General features: G+C 39.8%; 1 protein-coding gene across 3 annotated transcripts in view; it reads left to right on the top strand.

Annotated features, from left to right (window-relative positions):
* Positions 1 to 18,155, top strand: part of kif26ba (kinesin family member 26Ba) — a 145,147-nt gene that overhangs the window by 73,368 nt on the left and 53,624 nt on the right. For all 3 annotated transcript variants that reach the window (XM_041792167.1, XM_041792176.1, XM_041792160.1), the window contains one exon: positions 1,450 to 1,657. In XM_041792167.1, coding sequence (XP_041648101.1) covers positions 1,450 to 1,657 — 208 coding nt within the window. The remainder of the gene's footprint in view (positions 1 to 1,449; positions 1,658 to 18,155) is intronic.

Genomic DNA, 18,155 nt, shown 5'->3' with positions numbered 1-18,155 from the left:
CAATGACAACAGAATAACACTGATTAAGTCAGAAGCAGAATAAAGGAGGAGCTGGGGTGGAGGAGGGTTGCTAAAAGTGGCTTGCAGGGGAAGCAGCAAAGTGTAGCTATGCTAGAGCAGTTTAAATATGGCAGCTTGAGTGCAATTAGCCAGTAGCATGCATTGAGTAAATCAGCTGGTTGTCAGCTAATGAGGGCTTGCTTGAGATCAGCTGATCTCAATTATATGGCCGCACTTGACTCCATGGCCAGCCTGTACTAGTGTTACACGCTCCATTTCTGTTTTGCAAAATTCAAATTAGTGGTATTTTTGAAGATTATTTTTAGTCTTATTATAGTCTTATTTTGAAAGGACAGCTTGAGAGAGAAAGTAATATGGGAAAAGAGAGTAGGGGGAAGACATAATTAGGGCCGGGATCAAGATTCAAACTTGCAACCCTTGCAGCAAGGACTGTAGCCTCTGCATAAGGGTGCCTGCACTACCAACTGAGCCTAACAATTGCTAAATTTAATGTTTTTGACTTTTCTGTAATGTTTGTTTCCCCCTAGCAAATTTTCCATCTGAAGTTGAGGTGAGCTGATGTTTGAACACAGCAGGTAATATGCCAGAAAATTCACTAAGAGCCAGGAGGGAGGATAATGATGATGACATGTTAATTCTGCAGCCTGTAACTGGTGTGATCTCTGTGCACAACCTAAAACTGATCTTTGTTGATACAGTGAATATGCCAAAGAGCACATGGCATTGATAGAAAGATGTCCATTGTCTTGCACTTTGTTGCTTTGGTTGCCCTTTTTCTATAAATGCTCAGGAGTGCATGTGTGAAAACATCTACTGCAGGAAAATATTCGCTTTTTTTTTTTTTCAGAAATGCTATGTAACAAAGGACCCAAACTTAGGTGCCTATCTCTGATGTTGGGACCTAAGATTTTCTTTGTAGTTTTCCAGTGCCTGCTGTGTTCAGAAGGAAGTTAAAGAGACCATAAAGAGAAAGCAGTGAGACTCTCAAGTTAAGATGAGTTAAAAGTAGAGAATAACAGAGGAGAATCTGAGTGCAGAATAGAAGGAGGATATTTAAATACAGGACTCAGTGGATCAGTTTGAAATGAATGCTGTAGGGAATTTAACAGCAAGAAAGCAAATGAGCCACTCCCCATCCAGATGTTACTACATATGTACACTGCAGTGTGTGTGCATGTGTGTGTGTTTTGGGGTGTGTAATCAAGTTCTTTTCAGCAGTTAGCATATTTGCATTGGTTGTAGTGTGGTGAACTAAGAGGGTGTAATCACAGACCCATGTGTGCTTGCATATGTACCACCAGCTTTACTTTTCTTCCTCCTCTTCTGATATTTATTCATATTGTGTTTTTGAATATTTTTCAATTGTGTTACAGTGAAAAGTAACAGTTTTGTTTCACTTCTTGTGTCTCTCTGTTTCTCCTCTCTCAGAGCTGCACAAAAGTTGAACTTGGCATCCAAAAAGAAGAAACAGAAGACCACCGCTGTCACAGCCCCAGTGACATCATCAGCACAGTCATGTGACCCCCCTCTGTTCCCCACTAATTTCAGTGCTGCTCTGTTGATGGCTCCTCCCCCTGCTCCTCCATGCCTGCTCCGTGCAGCCAACAAAATCAAAGACACTCCTGGACTTGGAAAGGTAGAATAAAATCCACATTACCAGTTTCGTTCATAGACATTTCTTTATAAATTTCATATTACCTTTAAAAAACATGACTGAAGTTTCAGTGTGTGTTGAATGTTTTTGGGCTGTTGATATTGAAATTGGGTTCCTGGCTATGATGCTGACATGTTGCTTTGGTGTTTCTGGATGAAGTGACAGGATGTTTTTTTTCACTACCCCTAAAGTGAGTCTGACAGATCATGTTTGATTCACTGAGTTTTCAGCTGCACAGCAAACATCTCACTTCAGTTCAAACTGTCTGACTCACATTCGGTTCAGATAAAAAGTCAATTAATACAGACGTCATAGCTGACTCATCATCCTTGGCTTGATTTAAGAGCTTTCCTCGAGATATAACTGACACAGCATCCTGAAACGCTTTATAACAGTTTAAAAATAAATCTAGTCTCCATGGTTATAAACCTTTTAATGCTAAATTAATGTCTGTTGATATCAGTTAAAATTTTAGGTAGTTGTAGTTCAGTGTCTCATATTAGTTAGATCAGTTTTGTTGTTTGTGGAAACACAAGTGTTTGGGCAGACCTCAGTTATAATTTTAAGTATAAACAGCATGGACTTAAAATACAGCAATCACAGTCAGTCAGTTTTAATAATACAACCTGCAACCTTTTAAGGGTGCAGTCATGTCAGACAACCTGTACTAAAGTACACTTCCTTTGCCCTGGCACATGTAGAAGATGTGAGCTTCAGAGGAGTATAAACACTCGTGTGTTCACAAGCACAGGTGTGCAGTGAGCATGTGACATATAATCGATTTGACCATTCCTCTGGACAAACATTTGAAACCATAGTGAAGAGTTAGAGAACTGTTTCTAACTAAAACAACTCTTAATAAGCTACAGAATGAGGAACGGTAATGCCATGTTGTCTGTGTATTTCTCCATTGTGCCAACTCTGTAAGACTGCATGTATGGGTGTGTTATATTATGATGTGGCTCTGTTGGACCTGGAGCAGTGTGTGTAAAGGTCAGTGGGTGACTGGAGAGAGAATAAGCATTCACCCAAATGATAGTGGGCAACTAGCCCTCATGTCATTGTACCATAAGACGTGTCAGAAATTAAAATTGTATCTTTTGTTAAACTGTAATATTAGATCATGATGTAAAGGTAAAATATTCAACATTTGATCTTATATTAGTATTATTTAGCCATACAGGAGAGGCTCATTTTTAACATTAGATGTCTTCCTTTCTCATGCTTTAATGTGAGGGATGCTTGACTTTCCCTCTCTTCCTCTGTCTGATCAGTTGCAGCTATACAGTATGCACGGGTAACTTACATGACTTTGCTTATCCTGTGCTTATGTGCCACAGCAGACACTGTCATCAGGGAAAATTCACAAATATCAGGAGGTCCACAAGTAATGGTAATTCTGTGTGAACAGTACTCTGGTCACAAAAAAAAATACATCAACAAATTCTTTTTGTCAACATATTTGTTTACAGAATTAACTCAGCAGCACCATCTAGAGTTGAAACTGAAATATAGGATGTGTTCTAATGTGGACTATATTTATTTCATGTTTATAATTTGGATCAGGCTAACAAAACATTGGACTGCTTTTGGCTCCTGGCCATAGTTTGGACACTCTTGTGCTCCTTTATCTGCACCCCGATGTGTAAAACATTAATGAAGCAGATATCAAATCTATTCTATCTGAATAAATCTGAGTTATGACTTTGTTGAAAAAAAGAGTAAAGTCACATTCCCCATGGTTTTGTTTTTCTCAGTCATGTGTTCACACAGATAGAACAGCCCTTTGATCAGCTTGTTTTATGCCACTCAGAGGCTCAAAGACATTAAATACATGTTTTTTTTCCACGGGAACCCCTTCTTTTCCAAATGTTTCCATGTGGGGAAAAAGAGATGGCAGTTTTGTAGGAGTTCTGCAGCAAGAGCATATTTTAAGGAGAAATAAATGACTGCAACATAAGAATATTTTTAAGGAAACAATATAAAACACTTCAAAGAAATAGTAACTGAAGCAGCTTTTGGTGGTTGCATGTGTGAATAGAGTACTGTTTCTGTAACTTCAGATCAGTTACAGAAATTACTGCACTCGGTCAGACCCCTGTTGGAGGGATGTGTGTGTGTGTGTGGGGGGGGGGGGGTGCGGGGGGGTGCGCTGAAGTAAATGCTGTGTTTTGGTCTGAGGGACTGGTACTACAGTGTAACATTGACTGGTCATCTACTCTGGAAATGTGGAATATTTCATCTTATATTTCATCTGATTTTATCCGTGAAATAAGCCATTCATTTTGTTTCCTGTCATTGGCAAGGACACTAAAAGCATGATAGATCTGAAAATGGTATACACTGTTTAACTGATTGTTTCCTCTTCTTTAGTACACTTTAGCTGTCAGCACTGATGTGTGTAAACTCTATTAATAAAGAAGTATGACTTGCATAACTCCACTTAAATATCAGGTTATTCCCACTGTAAGTGAATTTGAATCAACATTTTGCAGTTTCCTTTCCCTCAACGCAGCTCACGTGTAAAGTCAGGGATTGAGGAAAGGTGCCAATGAACTCTTAACCTAAACTCTTAACCTAAAAAACACATTAACCAGTCAGTGAACATGAGTCATATCTGAGTTATAATAGCTGTATTTTTGTCTCTAAATCTTTCCCTTGCTTCCTCCAGTCATCAAAGTGTGTGTGATCAGTTACATATTTGATTGAAATATCCCTAGTGGACTCCTAGCATGAAGGAAAATTATTCTATGGATTTAAAGTGATTTGGTTTTATCTTCTCCAGTCGTCTCAGATATCGAGCTGCTGTTTATAATGTCATGACCTTGACCAGTTACCCAAATCCATGTCCCGGTGCATCTGTGTGAGCGTGTTTCACCCTTTCTGTACCATGCCGGAATGCAGCCTAATGGTTACCAAGGTAACACATCTCAAGCTGACAAAAGTCATCTGTCACTGTTGCCGACGCTGGGTGAAACATGTGCATGTGTGTGTGTTGTAGATGAAGGAGGGGGGTTCATGCTTTTCAAGTGTGTGCAATATTGATCGTCCATGTAATGAGTTTTTAGTGCCCCCTCCTCCACAGTTTGAGTGAGGGGCTCACTGCCTCCATGTGTCCCCACTAGAAAAAAAATGACGATGGAGGACAAAATCAAACAGACATCACGGAGAGAAGAAGAGGGACCCCACATAGTCCCTGATGTGTTTATTTGTACGTGTGCACAAAGTGTTTTTTTATTTGATCATCGAGTACCCGTCTGTCAGTCTGTGTGTGCTGGCATTCACATTTTACTATTACTCTTTATGTCACTGTTTTAATTTTCGCATTTATTTGATATTTGATGGTGAAGATGGAGACAGAGACGGGTGAGAGGAGGATGTACCATCCATTATAGACTGGTATCAACCAGGTAAGATGCATTAATGTGACATTAATCCATTCAGCTAGCAGGCTGCTCCATCATTCACGCATACTGTGTGACATTTATATGAAACACCAGATAAGAAAACAAGCTACCCTCTTATGTCAGTCCAGTTGATCTTCTAATAACTTAATGTAACTCACTGAATACCACAATAATGACAAAATAAATGCAGCCGGGAAAAAGCAATAATCATTTCCAGTTTTTGACTAATTGATGTCCCATAGGAACTGCTTAACCTACAGAATGAGAATCTTCTCATTGCCTATCACTATTGTACTAATTTCATCCTTTATTTAGAGATAGTTGGAGATGGATATGAAGGTGAGAGGAAAAAGAGGAGGTGCATTTTTGCCAGCATAGTTTTTGGTGGTGAGGTTTCAAAGGGAAAGGTGAGAGTTGGGATGGATAACATAAAAAGATTTTACTGCGTAAAGACAACGCCTAAACTAAAAGCCAGTTATGCATCCTTGGAGGTCCCTAAAAGAGGCGTGAGAGATTTCAGGAGGGGTGCAAGGGTCTGTCTGCTTTAAGGCTGTTACAATTAGATTTGCACATAATAATAGCATAAATCATGCTTTATGACTTCTAAAAAATTCATACAATGATCTTTGGGTAATAACATTAGTGTTTTGGGCTATTTTGTTTGGATTTGAACTAGGGATGCGCACAGTTGAACGGTTAAATTTGTTTGTCAAATTAGCCAGCACGAGTGAAAGTAATTACCTATCATTTTTTTATAAACACAGGCTTGATATTCCGGTCTATAATGCTCTTTAGACTGTAATGAAGCCTCCTGCCACTAGAGGCTGCTGTAGCTTCAGTTAATGGCCGCTACTGTCTGAGCCCCCAGGACTTCACCGGATGTAAACATGAGAAGCTTAGCGGTAGCTTAGCTGTTAGCATGTTGTAGGAACAGCGCAGTACTACTTTTTTTAAGTAGTAAATGGAAATAAAGTGGTATGTAGGCTGTCCAGGGTTGAACTCACATATAACTACTCAACCAAAGTCAAAATAGGTCACATATCAAAGCATCATATTAATCTGCAAAGAGGAACAAAGGCTGGCGGAGCTAGCTGCTAATGTTAGCCATGCTGTACAGAGTATATTTGGTTCACATCATACCTGTTTACACAGTGAATTTGACTGTTTTTAAGTATTTTCTCCACTTTACACCAGTCAGTTAAGCACTATTTAAATGAGCATTTAGCTGAATGGGGAACATCCCTAATTTCAACAAAAAGAGGTCAAATTTACGTTGTTTTGACCACAATGTACCACTTTTCTGCTGGTCCTGTGCGGTCTCAAACTTTCTTAGATACAAGTAGGAAGGGATTAAACTGAAAAAAAAAGGCTGGGAACCACTGCAATACGTCATTTTCATTTTTGATCAAGAGCCAGCTTGGGCTAAATGTACCGATTTACTGGGGTCTTAATGGTTATTATTTAAGGCATATATTGGTTAATATTTGGGGGGGCAAAAAATACAATAGTAATTCAGTTTTAAATTATTTTTACAGTACAGAATGTACTTTCCGCTCATACTTTCTGCCATTTTGACAAAAAAACTATCTGTTTTAATAAAACGTTTACATCAGCAGTATTTAATCCCAAGTCTAAAAATGCCTCCATCATATTCCTGGCTCTCTGCATTGAATTTTTTTCTTTTTTGTTGCATGAATCGTGTTTTTCTCCACACCCCTCCTTGGAGCCTTGGTCCTCCTCTCTCCATATGGACATGACAGATGTCCCCTCAGTTGTCAGGGAGACAAATAACACTTTCACATTTACACATGCATTCACACACACAACAGCTATTTTACTCCCCTGCACAGAAAACACATATACAGAATAAAATGATGAACCAAACACACACCAGCCCTCTCTATAGTCTGTCTCTCATCCTGTCTCGTATCGCTGCAGCTTCTGTTTCATCTCATCATGATTCTGGGGTAGGAGTGATGAGCTTTTCTAACCTGACACACTGTGTATGAATGTCTGCTGCTCTCCTTTGTAATTGTAGGAATAATCTCTGCTCACAGTCATGTGGACTTCTCTTAGGAATCATTCAGATGTGATCTGAAGCATGGGCAACTTCTGATTAAGGTTTCTAGCCGGTCAGTTATAAAGTGACTTTGTTTCCCTGTTGTTCTGCTGGCAGCTTGTTCATCCTGATAAAATGAGACTACAGGAGAAGAAAAACAACAGTTTGATAATTATTGAAAGGAAATATTTATTTTTGGTAAGATTTGTTCTCTATTATATCAAAAATGTGCCCAGATATATAAGACAGCTTACACTTGAACTTCATTTTTTTATCCAAACATAATAAAGATGAGAAGCAGACTGTTTTCAGTTATTGTTTCCTTTTTGGAAAGCTAAAACAAAGTAACAGAAAATGAAAAATAGAGAACAAAAAAAGTTTAATTTCTCGTGTCTCTTATTCTCAGTTTTACTGAACTGCCTGGAAGCACCCAGGGCGCTTGTTTTCTATGGTTTGCTCTCCCACTCAAAAACTGTTATCGTGAAACGGCTCGTTTCTTGTTTTGGATTTCTCATTTCAAATTAAAAATTGTTTGTCCATAAAACACACAGACTCTTTGCGTGGGGGAACTTTTAGATTTTGTCATTCGAAGGAGCAGGCAAGCTGCATCTCCTCATGTCCTATTGCTATACTACATGTGCTTACCTGTACAGTATGACCAAAAAAGATAGAAATATAAACAAGACAAACACGCATTATCCATCCACGTGCCATGTGTCTTGAGCACGGACAGATTTTCCACAGGCTCTAACATACTGTGGGGGGAAAATGCATGATGCTCTATTTTTAAAGCACTGACATAAAAAAGACAAAAAGTTTTGGTGAGTGATTTAAGCCATCATAAATCTTGCAAATGCGCAGAAATCAAACAGATTCTCAGCTTGTCCTATTTAATTCCAGCTAGGGTCCTTAATGAAGGTGTCCATGCAACATAGGAGGAGAAACACAGGGAAAAGAGAGGCGTTATGGCAGTTTCCTCCCAATATGCCCATCAGCTTTCAGAAATACCTTATGTCTTGGAGTGGTATAAGAAAAATTAGCCAGTACTTTAAGCCCTGTGCCATTAAGGTCCCTTTATAATCCTTGGCCTTTGCAGTCTTAAAGATCACACACTGATTCACCATGGGTGATCACCAGTTTGGCAGGGTACAGAAGTCTATAGCTGATATTTAGCGTTCAAAACTGAATCTTTACCCCATCAAATTGGCAGGTTTTCACTAATAACCTGGAGAAGAAGCTGACCTGTGATTTTTGTAGGGCTGAACAATTTGGAAAAATCATTCAACAGCATTTTTTCCCTAATGTTGTGATTGTGGTTCAGTAATATTTAAATTCCTCATCTTTTATATTCAATAAACCATTCTATGTTATAACAACCAAATATTTCACAGATTAAACTAGGGCTGAGCAATTCTGGAATAATATCTAATTTTGAATCTTTTGACCCATAAATGCAAATTTGATATGAGTTGTTGTATTGAAGGGAGTGAGAGATCTTTTTTCTTATTTTGATTAAGAAATCATACACAAAAATGAGGAAAGTAGGTTTTTTTGTAACTTATTCTGAATAAATTTCACTTGAGTGACAGTGTGATGTGTAGGGGATTACATCTGTGCTGCATGTTGTGCAGACATTTTGTCACACATTTCAGTTCAAAGAAATACTGCATTTTGTGTGATTTGTGACTTGCTGTAGGACATGCAGGGATTGAATCTAAATTTTGATTAATTGCCCGCCCTTAATTTTTGTACCTCCTTTTATGTCCTGCTGCTCTTACATCTTCTCCCCATCTTTAAAGTTCTGTCACTTCATTGTTGCACCAGTTTGGGTTGACTTGGCCTATCTTTGTGCTCACGCCATACGCTGAATGAGAGTTGTAGCCTCGGACCTTGAGGAGCCGGCATTCCAGAGAGGAGCACAAATCTAATCCCTCGGTTTTTAGGGGAGGCTAATCCGCCTCGAGTTAGAGCTTCTTTTTTAGTCTTCCTGGTGTCCAGTTTAGATGCTTAACATCTCCGTTGTACCTTCCAATTCTTCAAATTTCTTCAAGTTGTTGCTTAAGAAACTCTCTCCTTAATCCTTTCTGAATGTGGCATTAAGTCGCCTTTAAAGCTCTTCACTGCCTCCAAAAACCACAACTGTTTAGTGAAATCATTCTTCATTTATTGGACGGTTCTCAGAATCTTGCAGCTTGAAGGCCTGTAAACAGTAGCCCCCGCTGGGTCTTGACTAACATCTTTGTGAGTTTCCATCCTGTTGTTTTTTACCAGTGCCCCAGATAAAAGTTTTACCCCTTTAGAGGATTTTGGTGGCATAATTTCTAGCAGTGCTGTCTCTACAATTAGAGCCTTTGATTGTTTTAGAGTATTGTGACTCGCCTAACCGAATGTCTCTGTCATTATGCTATACTATGAATAACCATCTCTAGCCATTAATTGATCAAAGTTGATATTTTAGAAAATCCTATGTGTTACTAGTCCCTCTGACAATGTTTTTGCTTTAACTGCTTTTTTTCTTTAAATGAGGAATGAAAGATGTAAAAGAAATGGTATAAAAGATGCTTCATATTGGTATGTAGAACATAAGCGTCTACTGTGATCAAACACACACACTACACACACTACACTCTCACACAAACGCATGTAGAGAAAATGGCTATGGTGACATTTCTCCAGTAAAAATGTCACCTGCAGTGGGGGTCGGCCCCATGCTGAAATGGCATTTGCACACATTTACCCACACACATGTATGCACTGTGCAGGCTTACATGCTCACAAATTCATGGGATTAGGGTGTACAATGAAAGATGTCAAGGAAGCAGCAAAGCCCCCAGTGGAAGTGTGTACGATACATTACATCCTGCAGGATACACGGGCTTGTCTGTCAGTGTGATGGGGGGTTAGTGTTCCCCCCGATGTTAATATGGCAGAAAACAGATTGAGACATCACAACTAAAGCCAGGGGAAATCAACCTGCACAGGTCAGAGGCGCTGCGCTATAAAGGTGCGTGTGTGTGTGTGAGAAAGAGAGAGAGAAAATGGGGGGAGGGGGAGAGAGATGGTTCAGCCTCCTTTCAGGAATGTCAAATTAAACAGAAGCCCTCCATGGATCTGTCTGACTGGCATCTGTATCTCAAACTCCCCTCTGTTATTTCTACACACTTTGCTTCTCTACATGTTGATGGCAAGCTCCATCTCACTTTAATCAAATCAGCCAGATGGGAGGCTCACATGTAGACCCCTTACTGCAGAGGGTGAGTGTTTCAGGCAAGGAAGGAAAACTCTGAATGCATAAAGTGAGACAGCAAAACAGTGGGGAAAATCAGGCTACGAGAGAGATCTTCATCTGTGGATTGTTTTAAAGATATTGTATTTTTAATAGCTTTTCTACACATGCGAGTGAGACATGGGTTTAAACAGCTTAAAGTTCACAAACCAGCAGGAATAGATAGGATAGACGTATGTTCTGGTTCCTCTGACTGTCGTCCAGCTTCAATCTGAGTGTATGGTGAGCAAGAGGAGCAAAAAATCCAGTCTAATGCAATCCTGAAACTTATAAATGTTGCCTACCAACAATTTTGCTTTAATTCATGTCAAGAATGAGGTAAATATAAAGTTCATCTGCTTCAGTTGTTTGTTAGACAGTAATCACTGGAAAAGTAAGTCAGAGCTAAAAATCCTGAATGGCCGTTTAGCTTATGCCAAAGCCCAAAATGTTGTTCGCCAAACATGATGACCGCAACAACATCAGGCATATTCAGCAGAGAATGCTGAAAGTACATCACGGCTGGGCCTCTGCTGTGGTTTTGATCCATCCAACATCCTACCCTACCATTTCTGAAGGGAGCATTGCACAGCCCAGAGAAGACAGATCCATGAGATCACATGTGGATGAAAGAAACCACATAAAAGCTACTTTGCCTTTAAGAAATTGATTTGCTGTTTATCTGGTGCTTCTTCTCGTGTTATGCTGATACACTGATAGAATATATGATTTTTGGTCGGTACATGGTGTTTTATTTTGAAATTTGAGATTTTGCTTGAGGCATGCTGGAAAGGACTCTGTTGAAAACTGACTGGGCACATATTTCTAGCAGAGCAGAATGGAGTTGACAGGCTGGAGATGAGGCATGCAGCGGAAACAAGCATTGACTAGAGAGGGAGTGATGGACAGAACATGGTGCATATGGATGCAGTGGGGTCTGGGGGTTATTGCTCCACACTGCATCACAAATACATGAGGCTTGTTGTTGTGTCCTGAGGGCTACAGTACCCAGACCTAATGGCATTTTCTTTAAGATTTGTGTTACACTTCACCTGCAGTTCAGTATCAGAACTGATGGTTAACATGTGAAGAGGGGTGTGAAGTATTATGAAAGGGTAGACCTAATATTAGGAGCTTTAAATGTCCAATCTTCAGCCTTCTATCCCTTTATCCCCACCCTCTCTGCTCTTCTCCATATCTGAATGACAATGAAGGACTGTGGGAGTTTTTTCCCCTCTTTCATCTCTGCACACACACATTCACACACACACATGCATGCTCACAGATTGCGACTTGACCTTGGGGGGGAAAATGATGCTATGACAGCTAATCAATTTTTAATAGCAGCTACGATCCCTCTCCTCTCGAGCCACAAGCTGTGTGTGTCCCTGTGTCACGAGTGAACGTTCTTGTGTGAGTGCATTTTTCACAGGCGTTTGTGTGTCTTCATGCCTCTCTGGTCGTCTGTGTGCGTCTTGTATCTAAATGAGTGAGTGAGACTGTTATGGGAATCTGTTGGCTGCTTGTTCCACCTTGTAGCTGAAATATTAATGCTGTCAGTATTGGCAGGGCTGCAGCATGACACAGACACACAAACACACTCTTTTTACTGTACTCTCTATGGTTGGGTTTGGCTTGCAGCCTGTCATAAAGTCGTGCATTGAAATTTTAACATTTCTTGGAAAGATTTAGGATGTAGGGGATTTGACTGTGAGCTACTCATGTATGTACTTTTATCTAACACTTAACTGATCCATTTATATCTAGAAAGTTTTCTAGTTTAGTCGCTGCTTTAGCTAGTCCAAGCTGTGACCGTTAGGTACCCCCCCACCCAACCTTCAACCCTACCCTGTTCCCTGTATTTCATGGCTCCCTTCAGCTATCATATCTAATAATAGAAAAAGAAAAAAAATCCTGAAAGAAAATTAGTCTAGTCACCAAGTATTAAATTAGAAAGGGGAAATAAATTTGGTGTCAGACTTTCAAAATGATTCCCCAGCCTGCACTGGAACATCGTAACATCATGTAGGTTAAATACGTTTTTTTTTTTTTTATAAAACACATCCCAAGTGTCAATCCCCCCTCCCTCCCCCAAGGAAAGAAGCCACAGGCCAGACTTGAACCTGGGCTGTCCATGCACATGCCACCAGGCTATCTGCACCCTAGCCCCCCTCTTTTTTTTTCCAGTTTTGTTTGAACTCTTCCAGAGCAGATAGCAGATTAATGCACTTAAAGGCACCACTGTTTCTTTAGGTAACAGCACAATACAGCTGAACAGACCTCCCCTGAACCCGTCATCCAACATTAAGTCTATTAAGTCCTGTGAACTGTTTTCCAGTTTTCCACAGATGTTAGGTGACGTGAACATGCATTGTTTTGAAGACATGGAGGGTAAAATGCCTGGTGCAAAAGTGCTACATAGCATTTTTATGCATGGTCATGTGACTGAAAGCTCTGAATTCGTCTGCATATTTGATACACATGTCAACATATGTGTGTGTTGCTCTGCAGCAAAGGTCAACCTTGACGGCATCTCTTTTGTCCGGGCATTTTCACCCTTGACAATATGCTGGATTTAGGGGCCTTTGGGACCACCAAAGCATGACCAGGGGCTTATGGCAGCCCTACTACCGGTCCTGATGATACCCTAAGCCATGCTTCGCATGGATTTGCTACATCTACCCCTTGCACAACCCTATGGTGTGGACTTTGTTATGTTTTTAGACAGATTATTTCCTCATGCCCATGGAAATATGTTGTGTCAATCCTGTGAGGGCAAAGCTGTAAGTTTGACTCTGGCCATCTCTCTTTCTGACTCCTGATTTCTTACTCATTCTGCTGTTCTTTCTGAGTAAAGGCAGAAAAGCCTTTAAGACCTAAAATGACAGTGACAATTTTGGAAAATAATATGATTTTATGAACAGCTAAATGGTTAACTTTTAACCAAATTTACAATGCCTCTATACTGTATGTCACCTTTATTCACAGAAGTCTGTTTTAAGGTGTTGTGATCCTTGTTGAGTTACACATAAATCCAAATGTCAGACTGTAAAGATTGTTTTCTGTATTTTCAGCTGAAATCAGCTGTCATGGATCTGAGGATGCTGTGAGCCGAGCTGGAATGAATAAATTAGTGAAAATTAGAATTGATCCACAGCCTGAACTTCTATTCCCTCGTGGTTTTTGTATCTATCTCTCTGTATATGTGTATTAGTACCAGTGTGTGCCATTGCAGTCTTTGGGAACCAATTAGAGTTCAGACTCAGTTTCTTATTGATTTCCAGCCAATAGTAATGAAGCACTGCGGTGAGGGACTATTGAACTATTTTCTCTCTGGGCTCAGGTTTGTTTGTTGCTGTTTAGTTGAATTTCTCCACTGAAATTGGCTGAAAGACTTGATCTTGTCCGAGTGTAGTTTATAAAGTGGTTGAACAGGAAGTTTTAGATTTTAAGAGGGTTTTAGAGGTTAGGTCAGTTTCTCACTAATAAAACAAAGCTCTTGGTTAAACATCTGTCATAGGATAGAGCCTTTAGTATGGGAATCAACCCCTTAAGTTGTTCTGGGTGTCATCAGCAGACATAAGTTAGACAGACTGTCTAGACTGTAGTTTAAACAGACATAGCTTACAGTTTTGAATTGAGCTATGTAATAATGGATGTTTAGAAACATGTACATAAATCTGTTCCCCTGAGCAATAAGAATTTTAATATTCCCACCGAGATTTCCAGAAAAGTGGAGCACTTCTCAAGCATTTTGACATTATTCCTATTTTTATTTTTGGTTTCGGTGGCTCACCATCTTACATCAGTATTCACTGCAGCATACGAAGAGGAGAACAGAGGCGAGAACAGGCAGAGGCTGTGATTTGTCTAGTCATTTGTTCAGAGGAAGGAAAGGAGAGACAGCAAAGGAAGAGGATGGAGATGAGACGGAGAGAATGGAGGAGAGCGAGGGAAAAGAGTGGGTGGACAGCACTATCGAGCAATCTAATGCTTCTCACACATAAAGAGGGATGGGAAATGTCTATAGGATTGAGGAAGAGAAGGAGGAAGAAGAGGAATATCATGAGAGTAATAGCATGAGAGAGTTATGTTTATATCTCCTCAGTTTTTTGATGACCTATTTCTCTCATTTTTACTTTGTCTGAGATATTTGGAAACATTTTATTTCACTTTCCCCTTTATTTAATCAGAGCAAAGACTCAGCTGTGTTTTCTTTGAGCACATTGTAGAAGCACTTTGCCTCATGTATTGATTCACAAAGAACAAGGCCAAGGATCCTCTGAGTCAGATGGGTGTGGGTTTTACCATGCAGTACTTACAGACCAGGGTTGTCATGATACCAGATTTTTTAAAACTTTGATACAATTCTAGCCAAAATTCAAACAATATCAATGTTTTTTTTTAATACTTTTAACAATATAATGTTTTTTTTCCCAGTATTAATGGAGAATTTTCATGGTGAATTTACCAAAACTCGTGGGAGATATTCTCTATGTTTTTTAAGAAAACTTGAGGAAATCTTCCCAGAAGGATTTAGGCATTGTCCTAGAACATTTCACGTGGAACAAGGGACTTTCAGAACTTTCAGCAATCTTCTCCCATAATAATTCATGAGTTTTCAATGGAAAAGTTAGAGAATTTGGGGAATTTTTCCTGGAAAGGTTTTTGGATTTTATCTGGGGCTTTTCCAGAAGCTTCAAGAAATCTTCAATAATAAAGAATGTTATTCTTTCTTTAGTCTCTTTGTCATGTCACATTTCCATCTTGGGTCCAAACAGCCCTATCTTTTATTAAATAAATCCAACTGATTGAAAAATATATCAGAAATTTGGGTCATGATTTGTCTTTATGGAACCTGTGGTGGATCCCGAAGTCAGACCAGCTGAGAACCACTGGTGTAGACAAAACATAAGCCACAGACAACCACCAGTGATGAGCATGTTATTGAAAACTAATAACTAGTTATAGCTCTTTTCCAAAAGGTAACTCAGCTTTTTACCAAGTTAGTATTTTTCAAAAGTATCAAGTAACTTTAGCATCACTTATTTTACTTCTGGCATGCAAAAATGGCAAAAAAAATCCAAGCAAGCTTAATAGAGACAATTGCACAACTGATCTGAACTTTAAACTTCCTTCCTTGGGCTAAGTCTAAGTAGAAAGGGGTCTTTTTTGTTTCTTGTGCTTAATGAATTGTACATCTTGTTGCTAAAATAAATTAGTGCATCTTTTAAAAGCCAAGATTTTTGATCTCTTGGTGTTTAGTGGTCATCTCTGTGGAGAAATCATTGAACGATCCTACGTAGGCCTGCAATATTTAAAAAAAAAACTGACATGCAATCACATTAAGGCTCCATTTATACCTCAAACACACACACAGAGGCTCTTAGATTTCACACTCTCAAACATGAGGAGGAAATGAGCTCTCAGGGGGCAACGCTTTATGAGTTGCGTCCTCTAAAGCGTGCAGCGGTGAAATCCTTCCTCCAGGCTTTCATTGATGTGATGGCTGCTTTTATTGGGGTCAGGAGAGGGTGTAACATTGAATGTAAGTGTGAGTGTCTGTTTGTGTAGTGCTTTGAAACTGTTGACCTGACATGAAGACCCTCTATCCCAGGTCCCACCGGTCACCATGGTTACACGGTTATTGTGTTCAGGTAGCATCATAGTGAGGATACACTTTAAGAAACATACATGCACATTGAATTACCTTGACATGAGAAGGACTAACACTCTTACTCTCTTAAATGGCCTTTGGTCATTTAATGATGCAACCAAAGGAAAGCCTGTAATGTGCTTTAATAGGCTTGTGAGTGTGTGTGACTGTGGGAGGGGACAAATGTGTGTTCAGCAGCATCATATTAAAAGCTCTTAGAGTGCCCTTGTGCCTTTCAAACCCAGTGTATCAGTTCTCAGAAGGCTTTGGGGTTTTATTTGTGAAACAATGTACCATTCCAGGAGAGTTTTTTAGGATAACATGAACTATCAATAGCAAATCATTAAAGGCAGACTATACACTGTTCTAAAACTAAATATATTATTAAAAGTCTCTCTTTTTTCTTAAGATTTATTTTGGACTTTTATGCCTTTATTTTGGACAGTAGACTAAGTAGGAAATCAGGGTGAGAGAGTAGGGAATAACATGGAAAAGTTGGTCTCAAACCAAAGCAGCCTACTTCAAGGACTGTGGTTTCTGTGCGTAATGCCATCTATGCCAACACAAGTTAATAGAGTCCAACAGTGCCCCACCCCACACTTTTTTGGCGACTCTGGTTCCAGAAGTAAAATTTCCAAATCCCCCATAGCTATTAATGCATGAACCTAACTATCGAGCAACCTGAGCACACATGACAGTAAAACATTCAATTCGACACAAAAATGACATTGGATAAAGGCAAAGGTACAAGAGTGTGTACATATTTTACTATGGAACTAAAGGAACTGCATATCCCACAATCCATTGTGATTCCTTTTGGGCATTGTTCAGTTTGTTTTTCAAAATTTGAAATTATATCAGTACTTTTTACCAACGTTATCTTTACAGTACGGTTTACATTTTATATGATACTGTCTTACTGAAAGCCAGTCTGCGCTGTGGGGGTCAGTACACTTAGGCCTCCAACCTTGCTTGCCACCCATTGTCAATGCATCTTGACCTCCACGCCTATCTCTTCAGGTGTTGGTCCCACAGGGTGGTGGCTCCATGTTGCCTGACCGGGCCCCATGGTTCTCAGCCAGAAAAACAGTGCACTGCCGCCCCCAGTGGGGAGTGAGTCTTTGCACCAAGCCAAGGAGTTCAAGTACCTTGGGGTCTTGTTCATGAGTGATGGTAGAATGGACTACGAGACTGGTGCGGCATCAGCAGTTTTGCAGGCGCTGTACTGCACCGTTGTGGTGCAGGAAAATGAGCCAGAGGGTAAATCTTGCAATTTACCGGTTGATCTATGTTCCAACTGTCACCTATGGTCATGAACCCTGGGTAATGAACAAAAGAATGAGATTGCAGGTTCAAGCGGTCAAAATGAGATTTCTCAGGAGGGTGTCTGGGCTCAACCTTAGAGATAGGATGAGGAGCTTGGACAGGGCAGGATCTCGAAGTAGAGCCACTGCTCCTTCACATCAAAATCCCCCAGAGGAACTGGTTATAAATTAAAGGTTGGGTGTTCATGCACAACTGCTGTAAGTTTCCAATACATTACATTTTTAGTTCACTGCTAGCTACTGATTGAAGTGCACATGTTTTTGCTGAGGCGTCGGAAAATGACACCCTTAGAATCTGTGCAGCGCATAAACTTAAAATTTTTGATGAAATTGGAGAAAAACGGCCAAATCTTGCATGTCACATGCACGTGTTTGAATGGCACTATAGATTTTGTGAAGGCAGAGAGGATGTCAAAGACCATGTATTTTCTGGACACCCATGCACATCAAAAACTTCAGAAAACAAATTGAGGGGGTGTAACATATGGACATGCCAAATTAGTGGACAAGTAACAGATAAGAGTCCAGTGCAATGATGTCAGTTTTTCTGTCCTTTTAATCAGTGCTATATGGAGTTTGGCATTTCACAGTATCAGCAGAAGAGAACATGTCGGTGACCATCAAACATATGAAGCTGTTTAATTTCATGCTCAGAGATCACACTGACTGTGAGCTGGTCACAGGATATAAACACAAGCACGTCCATAGCTAAAAGCTTTCTATAACACGGCCTACATGGCTAACCTTTATCCAGTTACTGCTCTGTTT

This window comes from Cheilinus undulatus, linkage group 1 (assembly GCF_018320785.1).
Source record: "Cheilinus undulatus linkage group 1, ASM1832078v1, whole genome shotgun sequence".
Lineage (NCBI taxonomy): Eukaryota > Metazoa > Chordata > Actinopteri > Labriformes > Labridae > Cheilinus > Cheilinus undulatus.
The sequence above is the reverse complement of the archived record's forward strand: the minus strand, read 5'-3'. Positions and strand labels throughout refer to the sequence as shown.